Raw genomic sequence first — 15355 nt, 5'->3', positions numbered from 1 at the left:
ATTTTGGTGAAACTGTTCAATGAAGAAACTTCAGGAGAAGGTAGAATTAAAAACCAGGCCTGTGTTTATTTCAGAAGTTCCTTATAAAAGACAGGGAATGATAAAATTACATTTCTTTCATTTTGCAACACAAAGTGTAGAAAACTTACAAAGCCGACTGGTTACTGACAATATACACTATACAGAATAACAACCCTTCAGCACTAATTAAATGTACCCCTATGTTTCTCTATGTATTGCTCTTTTAAGTATTTGTATTTATTCATGGATAATAAAACAAAGAATAAGTAATTTGATTTGTCAAAACACTTTTAGGGCATTTGTGGTTCTCTCAGAAGAACCTACTTATTAGTTTGTCTTGGCTTCCCATCCAGTTAAACAACAAATGCAATGCATATGGCAGCCACTGAGGAGGTCAGGTGGGATAACTGGGTTGCTTTGGCCAAAAGTCCCTTCTTGGCATCACAAGTGTCCAGGGCAACCCTCAGAGGAGTAGGTAGATGTGTCTCAAAGACTCTGTTGCAATGGGAGGCCAAGATAGACCTAATTTGTGGACTTCAGAAAGTGGAGGAATGGGTCCCAATTATACAGACCACCCAGGGGCCCTAGATAGGCAGTGGGTCAAACACCTAGTTCTTTATGAGTTGGGCTGTGTCAACTAATTAGAATGGGGCCCAATTATTTCTAATGAAGTCATGCCAAACACCAGCACACAATGTTTTTCAGAGGTGTGTAACCTCCCTTCCAAAGGTGTCTCCTCATGCACAAGTAGATGTTGTGTTCTACCCATTTATCTCCAATTTGTAGCTTTCCCCATGTTCTGAATGAGCAAAATACTTTCCTTTAATGTGAGCCTGAAGATGGTACCTCAGTGCACCATGGCTCCTATATGATTTCCCACACTCAGGGCATACAAATGGTTTCTCCCCTGTGTGAATATGACAGTGCACAGTAAGTGAAGCCTTGGTCTTGTAGCTCTTCCCACACTCACTACAGACAAATGGTTTCTCCCCAGTGTGACTCCGTTGGTGATTCTGGAACTGGTGTTTCCATGTGAACTGTTTTCCACACTCAAAGCAGCTGAATGGTTTTACCCCAGTATGACTTAGATGATGTCTATCCAGTTTATTTTTTTCCAGGAATTGTTTCCCACATTCTGTGCACTCATGTGGCTTCTCCCCAGTGTGGATCTTTTGGTGTCTTTTCAGGTTCTTCTTTGCTGCAAAGGATTTGCCACACTCCGTACAGGGGAAAGTGTTTCCTGAATGTACATTAGAATGAATCTTCAGGTAACGCTTATCCATGAAACTCTTCCCACACTCACTGCAGATAAACGGGTACTTCCCTGTGTGAATTAGAAGGTGAGATTTGAATTCATACTTTCTCAGGAAGCTTTTCCCACACTCAGGACAGACAAATGGTTTCTCGCCCGTGTGAATCTGAAGGTGAGATTTGAGATTGTAGAAATCACTGAATCCTTTTCCACACTCAGAGCACATGAATTTTTCTCCCGTGTGAATCCTCATATGAACAATGAGTTTATTCTTATCGGTGTAGCTTTTCCCACAATCAGGACAGACAGAAAGATTCTCTCCTGTGTGAATCCTTAGATGAAGACTGAGTTTATAGTTATCTCTGAAACCTTTCCCACAGTGAACACAGACAAATGGCTTCTCACCCGTGTGGCACAGAAAATGAGTCTTCAGTTTAGACTTTCTCTTAAAGCTTTTACCACACTCTGTACAGTCAAAAGACTTCTCTCTTTTACAAGGGTCAGTACTAACTTCTCTCAGCTTATCGTGCCTGTGAACCAAGCCCAGACTTTTGTTTCTCATTTCTTTATGGCTCTTTTCATGTTTCTGAAGGTCCCTGTTCCATAAGAAGCCCTTGTTACATTTAGTGCAGATGAATGGTTTCCTCCCAGTATGAACATATTTGTGAGCTATGAGGATCTTCTTGTTAGAGAAACATTTCCCACATTTAGAACAGACAAACCTTCTCCCCGTGTGAATTCTCTGGTGGGTGAGAAGGTTCCTGGCGTTACAAAATCTTCTCTTACATATTGGGCAGATAAAAGGTTTCACAGCACTTTGGGCTTTAGAGAATTTATTTATTTTCGTGCCTTGGTGACTAATGTTGGCGACATGTGATTTTTCAGATGACGTTGCCTTTTTACGTTTTGGTGAATCACCTCTGATTTCCCGATTAAATTTAGGTTGTTTTGCAATATTGGGCATTCGGATAACTTGCACATTCGTATTATGAAGCTTTTCTCTTCGTTGAGCAAACAATTTCCCATCATCACAATATTCCTGAGGCATCGGAGACCTATAATTCTGGTTGGGGGTTCTGTCAGATTCCATGTGAGTTTCCGTTTGGCTAAAGTTCCCCCAAATATTTTCACGTTCACTTCCAACTTCTATGATCTTCTTCATCCTGGACATCTCAGATCCATTGAGGTTCTGCTTCTCTTTCTCTGGCCAGTTCCCTAATTAAGAATAAAGAAAAGAATTATTCAGATTTTAGTAAAAAGCACCACCTTTTTACCTTCTGGAGAGAGAAACAAATAGGGATTCACTGGCTTTATTAGAAATTGTATGGGTGCAAGGAGCACATGCATATTCTTCAAATCAGTAATTTATGGAAGGTGAATGTGTACCTTTTTAGGGAAACAGTCGATATATATATTACAACAAGTTAAACAACAATCCTCTGAAAAGGACCGTGGGAGACTTACTGATAAGATGCATCATTATTTTCTCTTGGATCCGGAAGGTCTCTGGGACTGCGAAAATCTTCCTCTGGATAAATCCTTATTCTCTCCAGTTCCACGACTAGGGCATCTGTTGAAATGATAAAGAGTTGTATTATAATGTGGAGAAGATCTCAGAAGACAATGTTTAATGGCTTGTATAGCAGCACTTGGGCATTTTGTTCCTATATCTAGTATGTCATTTATTGCTGATGTATTGCCACAGGAGCCTGACAGAATTATATTCATTGTAAAAGAAACAGTAACATGTAGAATCAGTGTCGGACTGGGATACCAGGGACCCACCAGAAAACCTTAGGTTGAGGTCCCACTTTCCAAAATTTATACCTCCTCTCCTCTTACTCAACCTCTTTATTCTCCTTGTATCTTTTCTCTACATACTATACTCTTATTCTTACATTATTAAACCTCTTTGTTCCCATAAAGAAATAGGGAATGACCAAGAAATAGGCCAAATGGTTAGAAGCAAGAGGTCCTACTGATACCTGGGCCCACCAGGAGTTTCCCTGGTATCCCTGTGGGTCAGTCCAACACTTTGTAAAATGATGTGCTGTAGATACATGCAGATTAATGGTAACATAGACAACAATGTCTAAAAACCACAATAATAAACAATCCAGAAATAATTCCCATTGCCTTAACAATGGGTCCTTCATGAGAGAATCCTGTGCAGAGCCTCCTTCCTTTTTATTTGTGGTAGAAATGAATTCCCCATTAAACAGTTATAGTCAGGAAATGTCTCAACTATCATTGCACATGAATTTAGAACCTACCTTCCCTTCTGCATGCCTACATCTTAAACTAGCCAACAAATAATGCAATACATTCAAGTGAAATTGTCATAAATCTGTATATCTTTCATACCCCACCCCCCTGAATTAAGGATATGGAACATAAAAGAGTGAGTCCTGCAAATTCCATTTATATATAGTCAGCATTCTGGCAGTTGATGTAACTTTGGAAAAGAAGAGAAGTCTAAGAAAGATAAAGCCTAAAATACTAATAATAACTAAAAAAGGAGCCCTCCCGTGTTGAAGTTTGGATAAGGAATCCTTCCTGTCCGGCTCTTCTTCTCTTCCAATGGTATGTCCTCAGCAGACAGTCACCCCATTGTGACTATTGTCCCAACCATTAACAGAACCTCTAAAAGTAACAAGGTTTCTTACTTATAATTTAGGACAGGGGCTGAAATAAGTTGAAATGTTAGTTTCTGACAAGGGCATAAACCAAACCAATAGTGTGTTCCCAGGTATAGTAAGATTGAAGCAGTTTATCCTGTAAATAAAATGGCACTTACTATATGAAAGTATCTCCAGTAATACCCAACTCTTTTTGTAAACTGAATGTGGCTCATGGGTACAAAAAGGTTGGGGACCTCTGTTTTAGAGGTTTTTGGAACCACGAAAAAAAGTGAATTTTCACTAAAACCATGAAAGTCATGATGAACAAATCCGAATAGGACAATGAAAATCTCAATATGAATATTTTTGTATGATAAGAAACAAGAACCCTCTAAAAGCTAAAAAAAAGGAAAGATTGGAGAAGGATTGGAGAAGGACAACCTACACTGGCTTCTACATAACCTTGAAGGGCAAGCTCCCTGGTATAGTAATCTGGAAAGAGTTTATTCTGTAAATAAAACTGCATTACAACATGAAAGTATTCAACTTGCTCATCATGCAATATTCCAGTAGTGCCCATAATGCCCAATGCATTTCACCAAGTATTGACTTCTTTGGGGGCAGTATTCAAGCTTGCGTACTTACAAGATACAGCAACTGTGTTTTAAATAACCACCATGATTAAACGCCCCCATGAAGCAAAGTCAAGTGCGTTGGGTGGCACTGGAACCGTGGTTGCCCAAAACCAAATACTTACTATTCATGTGGCAAGAAAAATGAGTAAGTGGGCACACAGTACTAAGAGAACTGTATACTGGGTTACTGGTCATTGGCCGGTATGTAAAGATTCCCTTATGCCCATAGAGAAAAGACGTTTGCTTTAAAATCTACTGTCATGTAAGAATTTATCATTGGCCTCTAGATATTCATTGGACATTAGAACATGATAACTGCAACTAAAAAGGAATCCCCAGTATAATTACCAGTGTCAGGATAAAGATTCCTTCCTGTCCGGCTCTTTTTTTCTTCCCCCTGGTACGTCCTCAGCAAAGACTCTCCCCAGAAATCTGCTATTTCTCTAATTCCCCCTTCTGTCTATTCCATGGACACCAATGAAGATACTGGGAGGATTGTGTCCTTTTATATCCCCAGCTCCTCCCTTATATCTGCCATTGTCAGGGTCTGTCTGTGCTATTGTATATGAGACTTATTATGGACATGAGGTTTCCCAGTTGGAAGTCAAACAACTCCATCCTGACTATTGTCCCACAAATAAACAGAACCTCTGGGTGACTGAATGGAGAATATATGGATTGGGTGAAACCATTATTCGCATTTCAGTTTATTTGGTTTCATCCCTTTGTTTCCTGTTTCAGTGAAATTGTTAATGTAAAACTTGCAGGAGAAGATAGAATTTGGCTTCAGGAATGTGGTTATTTTAGAAGTTCCTTATCAATGACACAGAGAATGATAATATCTCATTTCTGATTTTGTAATACAAAGTGTAGACGTTATTCATTGTGTGTCTGTGTCTTGTACTTATAGAAAACGGTAGAACAAACCTTCTTCACTGATTTCATTTGCCTCCAAAAGAAAATAATAATAATAATAATTTGAAGAAAAGAATTGAAAGGTAAAAGGAAGAGAATCTCAAGCCTTGTTGGGTGAACTGATGATGTTGCACAGGGGAAGGAGTTGGTGAGACGGAGATCCTGAGAAACAGAGGGAAGAGTTGGGTTGTGTAGATGGAGCTGAAGGTCGGGAGAGGTGGAAACTGGGGTTTTAATAATGTATAAATAATAGAGGGGAACGGGGCCATATTGTGTACTGTTCAACAATTGATTGTTAAATATTTCATATAAATTGTCAGACGATACATGACTTATTAAAGACCCCTGAGGTTATTGGTGGGAGCCAATCAGGTGCATGTGTATATTTACTGTCTCTTTAGAAAGAAATATAAGTAATTCACAAGGGGACAGGAAAGCCATTAGAGAGTGGCTCAGATAATTATTACAAAAATAATAAAAAAATAAGATTAAATAAAACTCCACTCCTGAGAGAACATGAATAATCATTTTTAGAGTAATCACACGTCCTGGTATAAATACATGACATTATTATAAAATCTAGATGTCGTTATTTTCCCTCTTCTCGTTTACTATTATACTTTAACTTTCCTACGTACTATAAACCACATTTACATCCTGGTATATCTAGGAAAGCTTTTGTATTACAGGTTCAATGTGAAATTGTCTGTTGATAATCTTAGAGCTAAATGTCCATTACAGACAAAAGGACTCGTTAGGCAAGTTGCTCATTGGACTTGATGAGTTTTTTTTTTTTTTTACCTTGAATGAACTTGAATGACCTCAAAACTCAAATAGTATCATCTTTAAGAAAAAAACTTGAATGTCTAAAATTCGAACTAATATTAATGACCCAAAAACTTGAACTGAATTCGAACGGAACTTGATTCAAGTCTTTTCTCCAAAAAAACAAAAAAACCCTTGAATGTCAGGAAGGCCATTAACATCTTCAAATGGGTCAAGGGATCTTTTCCATTGATTTTTACATGAACTTGGTAGGTTTTAGGTTTTAGGTGGTGACCTCAGTGGCGGAACTAGTTACTTCCAGGGCCGAGGTATGTTAAATCTCGAATTCGAATTTAAGTTTGGATTTTTCCTAACTCAAATTTGTGAGTTTTGACCAAAAAATCAACTCTAAAATTTGAATACAAATTTACCATTCGAACTTTAATAAATCTGCACCTTAGGGGCTGATTCACTATGGGTCGAATATCGAGGGTTAATTAACCCTCGATATTCGACTAGGAATTAAAATCCTTTGCCTTCGAATATCGAAGTTGAAGGATTTAGCGCAAATACTGCGATCGTACGATCGAAGGATTATTCCTTCGATCGAACGATTAAATCCTTCGAATCAAACGATTGGAAGGTTTTTCATCCAACGATCGAAGGATTATCCTTCGATCAAAAAAACGTAGGAAAGCCTATGGGGACCTTCCCCATAGGCTAACATTGACTTCGGTAGCTTTTAGCTGCCAAACTAGGGGGTCGAAGTTTTTTTTAAAGAGACAGTACTTCGACTATAGAATGGTCGAATGATTTTTAGTTCGAATCTTTCGATTCAAAGTCGTAGTCGAAGGTCGAAGTAGCCCATTCGATGGTCGAAGTAGCCCAAAAAATACTTCGAAATTCGAAGTTTTTTTACTTCGAATCCTTCACTCGAATTTAGTGAATCGGCTCCTTCTAAGTGTCTACTTGACTAATTGACCTGTTTGAAGTCCATTTATCATCAAAATAATCACTTCCCCCACCGGAGGTGCAGGACAATACAACTCACACTCTGGTTGGGGGAAACAATCAGCTTTTTTTAAATGCCCCCCAATACTAATCCATCGACACAGGGAGTTCCTGCTGGGACATTACATACAGTGGCTGCTCCTAGTTTGAATGGGGCAATGCTCATGGGGGGGGTAAAATATTGTCCCACATCTCAGGTTAGGGAAACATTTTGTTGATGATAGGTGCCCCCTTGTATGAGACCATGTGACGGGCCTGTCCAACTAATTCCTGGTTAATAATTTGGCTGATATTGATGAGGCCGGTTACAAATCACTTTGGGGTCCTCACCCCGATGACATTGACCAGTATTGTGATCTAATGATCCTCCTCAAGGTTGGGATATTGGGGAAAGATCCAGTCATTTGGCAACTTCACCCTAGGGATGGGAGATTTTTGTTTCGCCGCAGAAATGACGCCCATAGACTTGTATGGCGTTGTGCGTCAAAAACAAAAACGTGCGTCAAAAAAAAAATTTCTATGTCTCCTAATCAGCCACTTTACATATCCCTTAGAAATAAACTTCTCTTCCAAGACCTCTGCTTCTTTCTCAAATGTTCCTACATTAGACCGGCTGCTTCTAGACTGATGCACGTGTGACTCCCATCACTGGAACCAGTTCACTTCAAATCCACAAACTCTTTCTCCCTTCTCTTAAACACACACTGACACCAGAAATGAACCCATTTTTATATCTATCATAACATTGTCTTTGCCTGAGATTTATCATTTACCCATCGCAGGAGGAGGACAACATTGAGACTTCTACCTCTGTGGTACCAGCTCCAGGGATGGGGTTAACCTACTGCTCTTTTAATCAGCAGCAGGATTAACCCCCAGTCTCCCCTCTCTATCAGTCCCTGCAGCAGGATTAACCCCCAGTCTCCCCTCTCTATCAGTCCCTGCAGCAGGATTAACCCCCAGTCTCCCCTCTCTATCAGTCCCTGCAGCAGGATTAACCCCCAGTCTCCCCTCTCTATCAGTCCCTGCAGCAGGATTAAGCCCCAGTCTCCCCTCTCTATCAGTCCCTGCAGCAGGATTAAGCCCCAGTCTCCCCTCTCTATCAGTCCCTGCAGCAGGATTAACCCCCAGTCTCCCCTCTCTATCAGTCCCTGCAGCAGGATTAACCCCCAGTCTCCCCTCTCTATCAGTCCCTGCAGCAGGATTAACCCCCAGTCTCCCCTCTCTATCAGTCCCTGCAGCAGGATTAACCCCCAGTCTCCCCTCTCTATCAGTCCCTGCAGCAGGATTAAGCCCCAGTCTCCCCTCTCTATCAGTCCCTGCAGCAGGATTAACCCCCAGTCTCCCCTCTCTATCAGTCCCTGCAGCAGGATTAACCCCCAGTCTCCCCTCTCTATCAATCCCTGCAGCTGGATTAACCCCCAGTCTCCCCTCTCTATCAGTCCCTGCAGCAGGATTAACCCCCAGTCTCCCCTCTCTATCAGTCCCTGCAGCAGGATTAACCCCCAGTCTCCCCTCTCTATCAGTCCCTGCAGCAGGATTAACCCCCAGTCTCCCCTCTCTATCAGTCCCTGCAGCAGGATTAAGCCCCAGTCTCCCCTCTCTATCAGTCCCTGCAGCAGGATTAACCCCCAGTCTCCCCTCTCTATCAGTCCCTGCAGCAGGATTAACCCCCAGTCTCCCCTCTCTATCAGTCCCTGCAGCAGGATTAACCCCCAGTCTCCCTTCTCTATCAGTCCCTGCAGCAGGATTAACCCCCAGAGCTGGGAGCAGTTAAGCAGGGGAATGTGAGCACTAACTTAGTTGGTGAGTCTTCTCTGTTCGTTGCAAGATCTATGGCTGACCTGGCTGTTGGTTTCACTGCTCACAGGCCTTGGAGAACTAAATGCTGCTGAGGAAACAATTGCAGCCGCACACCCTCTCCACCTGAACATGAATGGAGGAATTCAAACAAGGGGGAGGGGAGAACAATGCAGGCAAAGCCTCAGTGAAGCCGGGACAACGAACTTCCGGTTTTAAAAAGAAATACGGGGAAACAGGAGACTGGAGCGAGCAAGTAAGTGAATGTCGCCTCATCGGTTTTTCTAAAGCACAATACACAACCAGAGGTGGGACTTTATTACATTATTTATTTATTAATCATTACAGATATTTAACTGCGGAAATGTTTGGCCCATTTTTGTGGCCACACCCCTATAATTACCATGTTAATTTTAAAAATTTTGCAGGTTATTAAAGTTTGAACTTATTTTTGTGTTTTTTTCAGTTTATACAGTTTTGCTAAAGAAGGTGAATTGCCCTTTAAACCGTAAATCTATCTTTTCCCAATTGTTACAATTACTTACTTGCTTGTCTCAAAATTGTTACAAAGTATCTTATTTGCACCTGTTAGCTGTTCTGGGCTCTCTGCCACAAGCCAATTAAGTTAGAAACTTTGTTTCTTTTTCTGGTTGTTCAGTGCAGAGAAAGTCTGGACTTTCAGGGCAAACGTGGGACTGTGGGCGGGTTGAGCTGTCAAAAGCGGGACTGTCCCACTGAAAACAGGACAGTTGGAAGGTATGATAGAAGTGTTGCTGGAATGGGGTAGAGTGTATTTTTCAAAAAAAAAAAAAATAAAAAATAAATATATATATATATATATATATATATATATAGCACCTGTTTGCTGCAGGTTAGAGGCCTGTCTAAAGGGCCATAGTTGTTGGGATATAGCCCCCAGTTCACAGGGCACATTTATCAAACACAAAAAATATCCCAAAAAAACTCTATAATAAAGTAAAAAATTAGCTTTTATTTAGCATAGAATTAAAAAGTAGCCATACAGACCAACTAGTCTTCTGCCTTACTCGTTTCATACCCTCTGGTACTTTATTCATAGACATTAGTGATATCAGTTTTACCCACAGTATTAAACCCAAGACAAAAACCAACTGTTGCCCCATCACATTCACATGTCAGAACATAGTTTTATATATTCATAGCTCGGGTCTTGTTACTTCTTTTTAGTTTGCTCATATCCAGCCCATATAGTCAAATTAGTAACAAATTATATTAAAATTCGCCTTTTCTGAAGAGGGGCAAGCGGAGTTTCGGTAAGTTATTTCTTAATAAAGACTTAGCAATTTAAAAGTTTAATTTCTCTTTGTGTTTTTTTTTTGTTCAATACTAACACATTTTTTGTTGTTACTGGTCCTTTAATAGTGCTGCTCCAGTAGAATTCTGCACTGAGGCGCGTTTTTCAAAAGAGCAAACAGATTTTGTTATAATTGATTTTGAATCTGACATGGGGCTAAACATATTGTAGAAAAGAAGTTGGGGAGCCCCTGGGTCAAGTGGTAATTAATAAGAGAAGAAGAGAAAGAAGTGACCCCTGTATTTGCACCCTCCCATCACAGCACGTCCACAAGCTCCTATTTATTCACCATTAAAACTTAACTTTAATTACTGATAAATAAGATAAAAAAGTCCAGTGACAATTAAAACATGATTAGGACCGGGGAGACGGATTAACTTGGGGTAGTGGCTGGTGGTACAGATAAGTGGTAAATGTATGCTAGTGGGGGTCACCCCAAAACACTCTGTTTAAACACTATTCAGTAATAAATATGGGGTAATGGGGGTAGTAGACTACATGCAATGTTGTACAACACAAATCGCCTAAATCGGTGGGGTTGTGTAAGTCGCTCACTACAGGTGGCCATACACGGGCCGATAAAAGCTGGAGACAGACCGTGTCGGCAGCTTATTGGCCCGTGTATGGGGCCCCCCCGACGGGCTTCCCCGATTGAGATCTGCCCGACTTTAGATCGGATGGGACGAAAAATCCTGTCGGATCGCGGCCTCATCTATTCGTTGATGCGGTTCCGTGATCCGACCGCCCATTACTATTCGTTAGGATCTGATCGTTGGGCCCTAGGGCCCACGATCGGATCAGCCCGATATTGCCCACCTCAAGGTGGGCATATCTTGGAGAGATCCGCTCGTTTGGCGACATTGACAAACGAGCGGATCTCTCCGTGTATGGCCACCTCTAGTTAGCACCCCGATGTGTACAACATTAGTAAGGGTAGAGGTGCTGCTAATCATTGGAGAGGCAGGGTTAGTAAATCCCAGAGCTTGTGTCTCTATTGGAACAACCCTCCTTGTGCAGCCCTTGGTCAGCCGACCCTTCACCCACAGCACAACCCTCCCAATTGGCAGATATCTGCTCTGATAGGAGTGTTGAAGCTTCTAACTGAAGCAGTACCTTGTAAACCAACCCCTTCACCCACAGCGTAGCCCCCCCAATTGGCAAAGCTGCCTTAAGTTACAATAAGGTGGCAGTTGCAAAGAGTTGTAGTTGCAGGTTGTGTGCTGCTATGCAGAGAGTTGTAGTTGCAGGTTGCGTGCTGCTATTCAGAGAGTTGTAGTTGCAGGTTGCGTGCTGCTATGCAGGGAGTTGTAGTTTCAGGTTGCATGCTGCTATGCAAAGAGTTGTAGTTGCAGGTTGCGTGCTGCAATGCAGAGAGTTGTAGTTGCAGGTTGTGTGCTGCTATTCAGAGAGTTGTAGTTGCAGGTTGCGTGCTGCAATGCAGAGAGTTGTAGTTGTAGGTTGCGTGCTGCTATGCAGAGAGTTATAGTTGCAGGTTGCGTGCTGCTATTCAGAGAGTTGTAGTTGCAGGTTGCGTGCTGCAATGCAGAGAGTTGTAGTTACAGGTTGCGTGCTGCTATGCAGAGAGTTGTAGTTGCAGGTTGCGTGCTGCTATGCAGAGAGTTGTAGTTGCATGCTGCTATTCAGAGAGTTGTAGTTTCAGGTTGCGTGCTGCTATGCAGAGAGTTGTAGTTGCAGGTTGCATGCTGCTATGCAGAGAGTTGTAGTTGCATGCTGCTATTCAGAGAGTTGTAGTTTCAGGTTGCGTGCTGCTATGCAGAGAGTTGTAGTTGCAGGTTGCATGCTGCTATGCAGAGAGTTGTAGTTGCATGCTGCTATTCAGAGAGTTGTAGTTGCAGGTTGCATGCTGCTATGCAGAGAGTTGTAGTTGCAGGTTGCATGCTGCTATGCAGAGAGTTGTAGTTGCAGGTTGCGTGCTGCTATGCAGAGAGTTGTAGTTGCAGGTTGCGTGCTGCTATGCAGAGAGTTGTAGTTGCAGGTTGCGTGCTGCTATGCAGAGAGTTGTAGTTGCAGGTTGCGTGCTGCTATTCAGAGAGTTGTAGTTGCAGGTTGCGTGCTGCTATGCAGAGAGTTGTAGTTGCAGGTTGCGTGCTGCTATGCAGAGAGTTGTAGTTGCAGGTTGCGTGCTGCTATGCAGAGAGTTGTAGTTGCAGGTTGCGTGCTGCTATTCAGAGAGTTGTAGTTGCAGGTTGCGTGCTGCTATGCGAAATTAGTGGGAAATGCCTGTAAAAAGCACTTCCATACCAACCCCTTCACCCAGCACACGATGCCCTCCCAGTAAGTGGTGTCAGCCCCTTATTTTCGTCCATTCCGGCGCCCTGCCTGACCAATATTAAAATGAACAGAGAGGCTGAGCTTGTGGAAGGTTCAACGCTCCTATCAGAGCAGATATCTGCCAATTGGGAGGGTTGTGCTGTGGGTGAAGGGGTCGGCTGACCAAGGGCTGCACAACGGGGGGGTGATCTGTGTTGTATAACATTGCATGTAGTCTACTACCCCCATATTTATGACCGAATGGTGCTTAAACAGTGTTTTGGGGTGACCCCCACTAGCATACATTTACCACTTATCTGTACCACCAGCCACTACCCCAAGTTAATCCGTCTCCCCGGTCCTAACCATGTTTTAATTATCACTGGACTTTTTAATTTTTGATTTAATTTAATCAATAATAAAAGTTAAGTTTTAATGGTGAATAAATAGGAGCTTGTGGACAGGCTTTGATGGGAGGGTGCAAATACAGGGGTCACTTCTTTCTCTTTCTTCTTCTCTAGCTAGACATATTGTCCCAGGTGCCTCCACCCATGTGACTTGTACAGTGATAAACTTCAGTTACTCTTTACTGCTGTACTGCAAGTTTAAAGGAACAGTAACATCAAAACATTTTTTTTAAAAATTCGTTAGAATGAAATAAAAACACCAAGACAAATTAAACTTTAAAATAGTAAATCTTTTTATTAAGAAATCACTTACAGTATCTCCACTTCCTGTCGTCTACAGAAAAGGCGATAGGGCGACAACGATCCATTGTGCAGCACTCGATTTCTTCTCCCATATTCTACTGACAGCGTGTGGAAGGCAATGTCGTCAGGCTCCGCATTAGCTGATGTTTGATGGCTGAATAAAAGGGGATAATCCCCAACTGCACTAATCGGTGTGTGTGCGGATCCGTTTCTTTTACACATCCGCATTAGCTTCCACAGAAGGTGGCCACAGAAACCAAGACGTTCCCTAACAACATGAGTGCCCTGCAGTGCTGCCCGGAGCCCAGACCTTTATGAGCGCATCTCCCTCCAGCTATGGGCTCCAGCTCCAGCCTACAGCAGCACTAGGGTTCTCCGTGAGATCCGAACGCAGTGGCGAGCTGCCGCAGCCGCTTCATCCAGTTCCCTAGCAGCCGGGCGGCAGGGGGGAGTAAGTGTGTCTCTCCGCTCTCTATGTTCTTTTATTCCCTGTATGGAGGCTTCGATGTGAGACGTCAGCACATCATAAAGGGATGTCAAGTGGTGGATAATAACAGATATCATTTTGCCTAAATCTGAGCCACATTGATTTTTCTTCCAGGCGCAGAGTTCCCTTTTGTGCCTAGAGTTACCATTTTGTTACCTCCCCCCGCCGCCGGCTGCTAGGGCACCGGATGAAGCGGCTGCGGCAGCTCAGTCATCCTGACAGTTCTGACTAACACTGCGTTCGGTTTGGATCTCACAGAGAACCCTGGTGCTGCTGCAGGCTGGAGCTGGAGCCCTTAGCTGGAGGGAAATGCGCTCATAAAGGTCTGGGCTCCGGGCAGCGGGCTGTACTGCAGGGCGCTCATGTTGTTACGGTGCACTGTGGGCTACTTACTGGGGCAGGAGCAGTGAGTCCGGTGGGAGCAGCGTGTAGGGAAAGTCTTGATTTCTGTGGCTGCCTTGGAAGCTAATGGGGAGCCTGACGACATTGCCTTCCACACGCAGTAGAATATGGGAGAAGAAATCGAGTGCTGCACAATGGATCGTCGTCGCCCTATCGCCTTTTCTGTAGACGACAGGAAGTGGAGTTACTGTAAGTTATTTCTTAATAAAAGCTTCACTATTTTAAAGTTTCATTTGTCTTGGTGTTTTTATTTCGTTCTAAACTAATGAATTTTTTTTAAAAAAATTTTTTAATGTTATTGTTCCTTTAATGATATCACCCCCTCCCTTTCCCCCAGCAGTCCATCAGCAGAACAATGAGCAGATACCCGACATCTGCTTTTTCCTGATTGGGCGCTATTCTCATGGCTACCACTAGGTGGGGAGCACAACTTGGGTCACCATGAAATACAATAGGAAGGGGAGAAACAATCGCTGACTCAAAGCATTTCCATCAATCATTTCCATCAAAGCTCAGAATCAGGCACAATGCACTGAGATGCCTCCTACAGCTAAAAATAAATTTGTTGTTTGAAGAATAACATTGTAAATGGAGTGAATTATTTGCAATGTAAACAGTAAAGCATAAAAATCATGACACAATGGGGCTCATTTATCAACACTGGGCAAATTTGCCCATGGGCAGTAACCCATGGCAACCAATCAGATTGCTGCATTCATTGTACTGCTTGCAGCTGGCTTTAAAAAGCTAATCACTGATTGGTTGCTATAGGTAACTGCCCATGGGCAAATTTGCCCAATGTTGATAAATGAGCCCCAATGCCTTTAGGCTAAGGCCACACTAGGCGATAGCGCCGCGATTTGACTCGCGGCGACTTTTCGCCGCGACTTTTAAGCCGCAATCGCTGGGGAAACTTTTGCGCTGGCGTCTATGGGGAATCGCGACAAATCGCCGCGAGTCAAATCGCGGCGCTATCGCCTAGTGTGGCCTTAGCCTTAAGGAACCTGTTGAAGTTGTAGTTTCGTGAGCAGAAGGTCTGTCCAAACACAAGTCTCCTGCCCAATGTGTCCTCTGTCCCATGTGTACTTTTGCCACTACCCTGGGCTCTTTAGGGATGGAAAAGGTTTCCCCA

General features: G+C 42.7%; 3 protein-coding genes across 5 annotated transcripts in view; all 3 read right to left on the bottom strand.

Moving 5' to 3' along the window:
* LOC121394826 (zinc finger protein 239-like) overlaps positions 1 to 15355 on the bottom strand; it is a 601589-nt gene that overhangs the window by 331811 nt on the left and 254423 nt on the right. The gene's annotated exons all lie outside the window — the stretch shown is intronic.
* XB5904899.L (uncharacterized XB5904899 L homeolog) overlaps positions 1 to 15355 on the bottom strand; it is a 37494-nt gene that overhangs the window by 4468 nt on the left and 17671 nt on the right.
* On the bottom strand, positions 42 to 9168 carry znf585b.L (zinc finger protein 585B L homeolog). 3 transcript variants are annotated; one of them, XM_041565214.1, is made up of 3 exons: positions 9065 to 9168; positions 2738 to 2843; positions 42 to 2488 (listed from the first exon to the last, which is right to left on the bottom strand). In XM_041565214.1, exons 2-3 carry the CDS (start codon positions 2751 to 2753, stop codon positions 783 to 785), a joined length of 1722 nt encoding a protein of 573 aa, XP_041421148.1. In that variant the 5' UTR covers positions 2754 to 2843; positions 9065 to 9168; the 3' UTR covers positions 42 to 782.

The sequence above is a fragment of the Xenopus laevis genome, chromosome 6L (assembly GCF_017654675.1).
Source record: "Xenopus laevis strain J_2021 chromosome 6L, Xenopus_laevis_v10.1, whole genome shotgun sequence".
Lineage (NCBI taxonomy): Eukaryota > Metazoa > Chordata > Amphibia > Anura > Pipidae > Xenopus > Xenopus laevis.
This window is presented reverse-complemented; position numbering and strand designations above follow the sequence as displayed.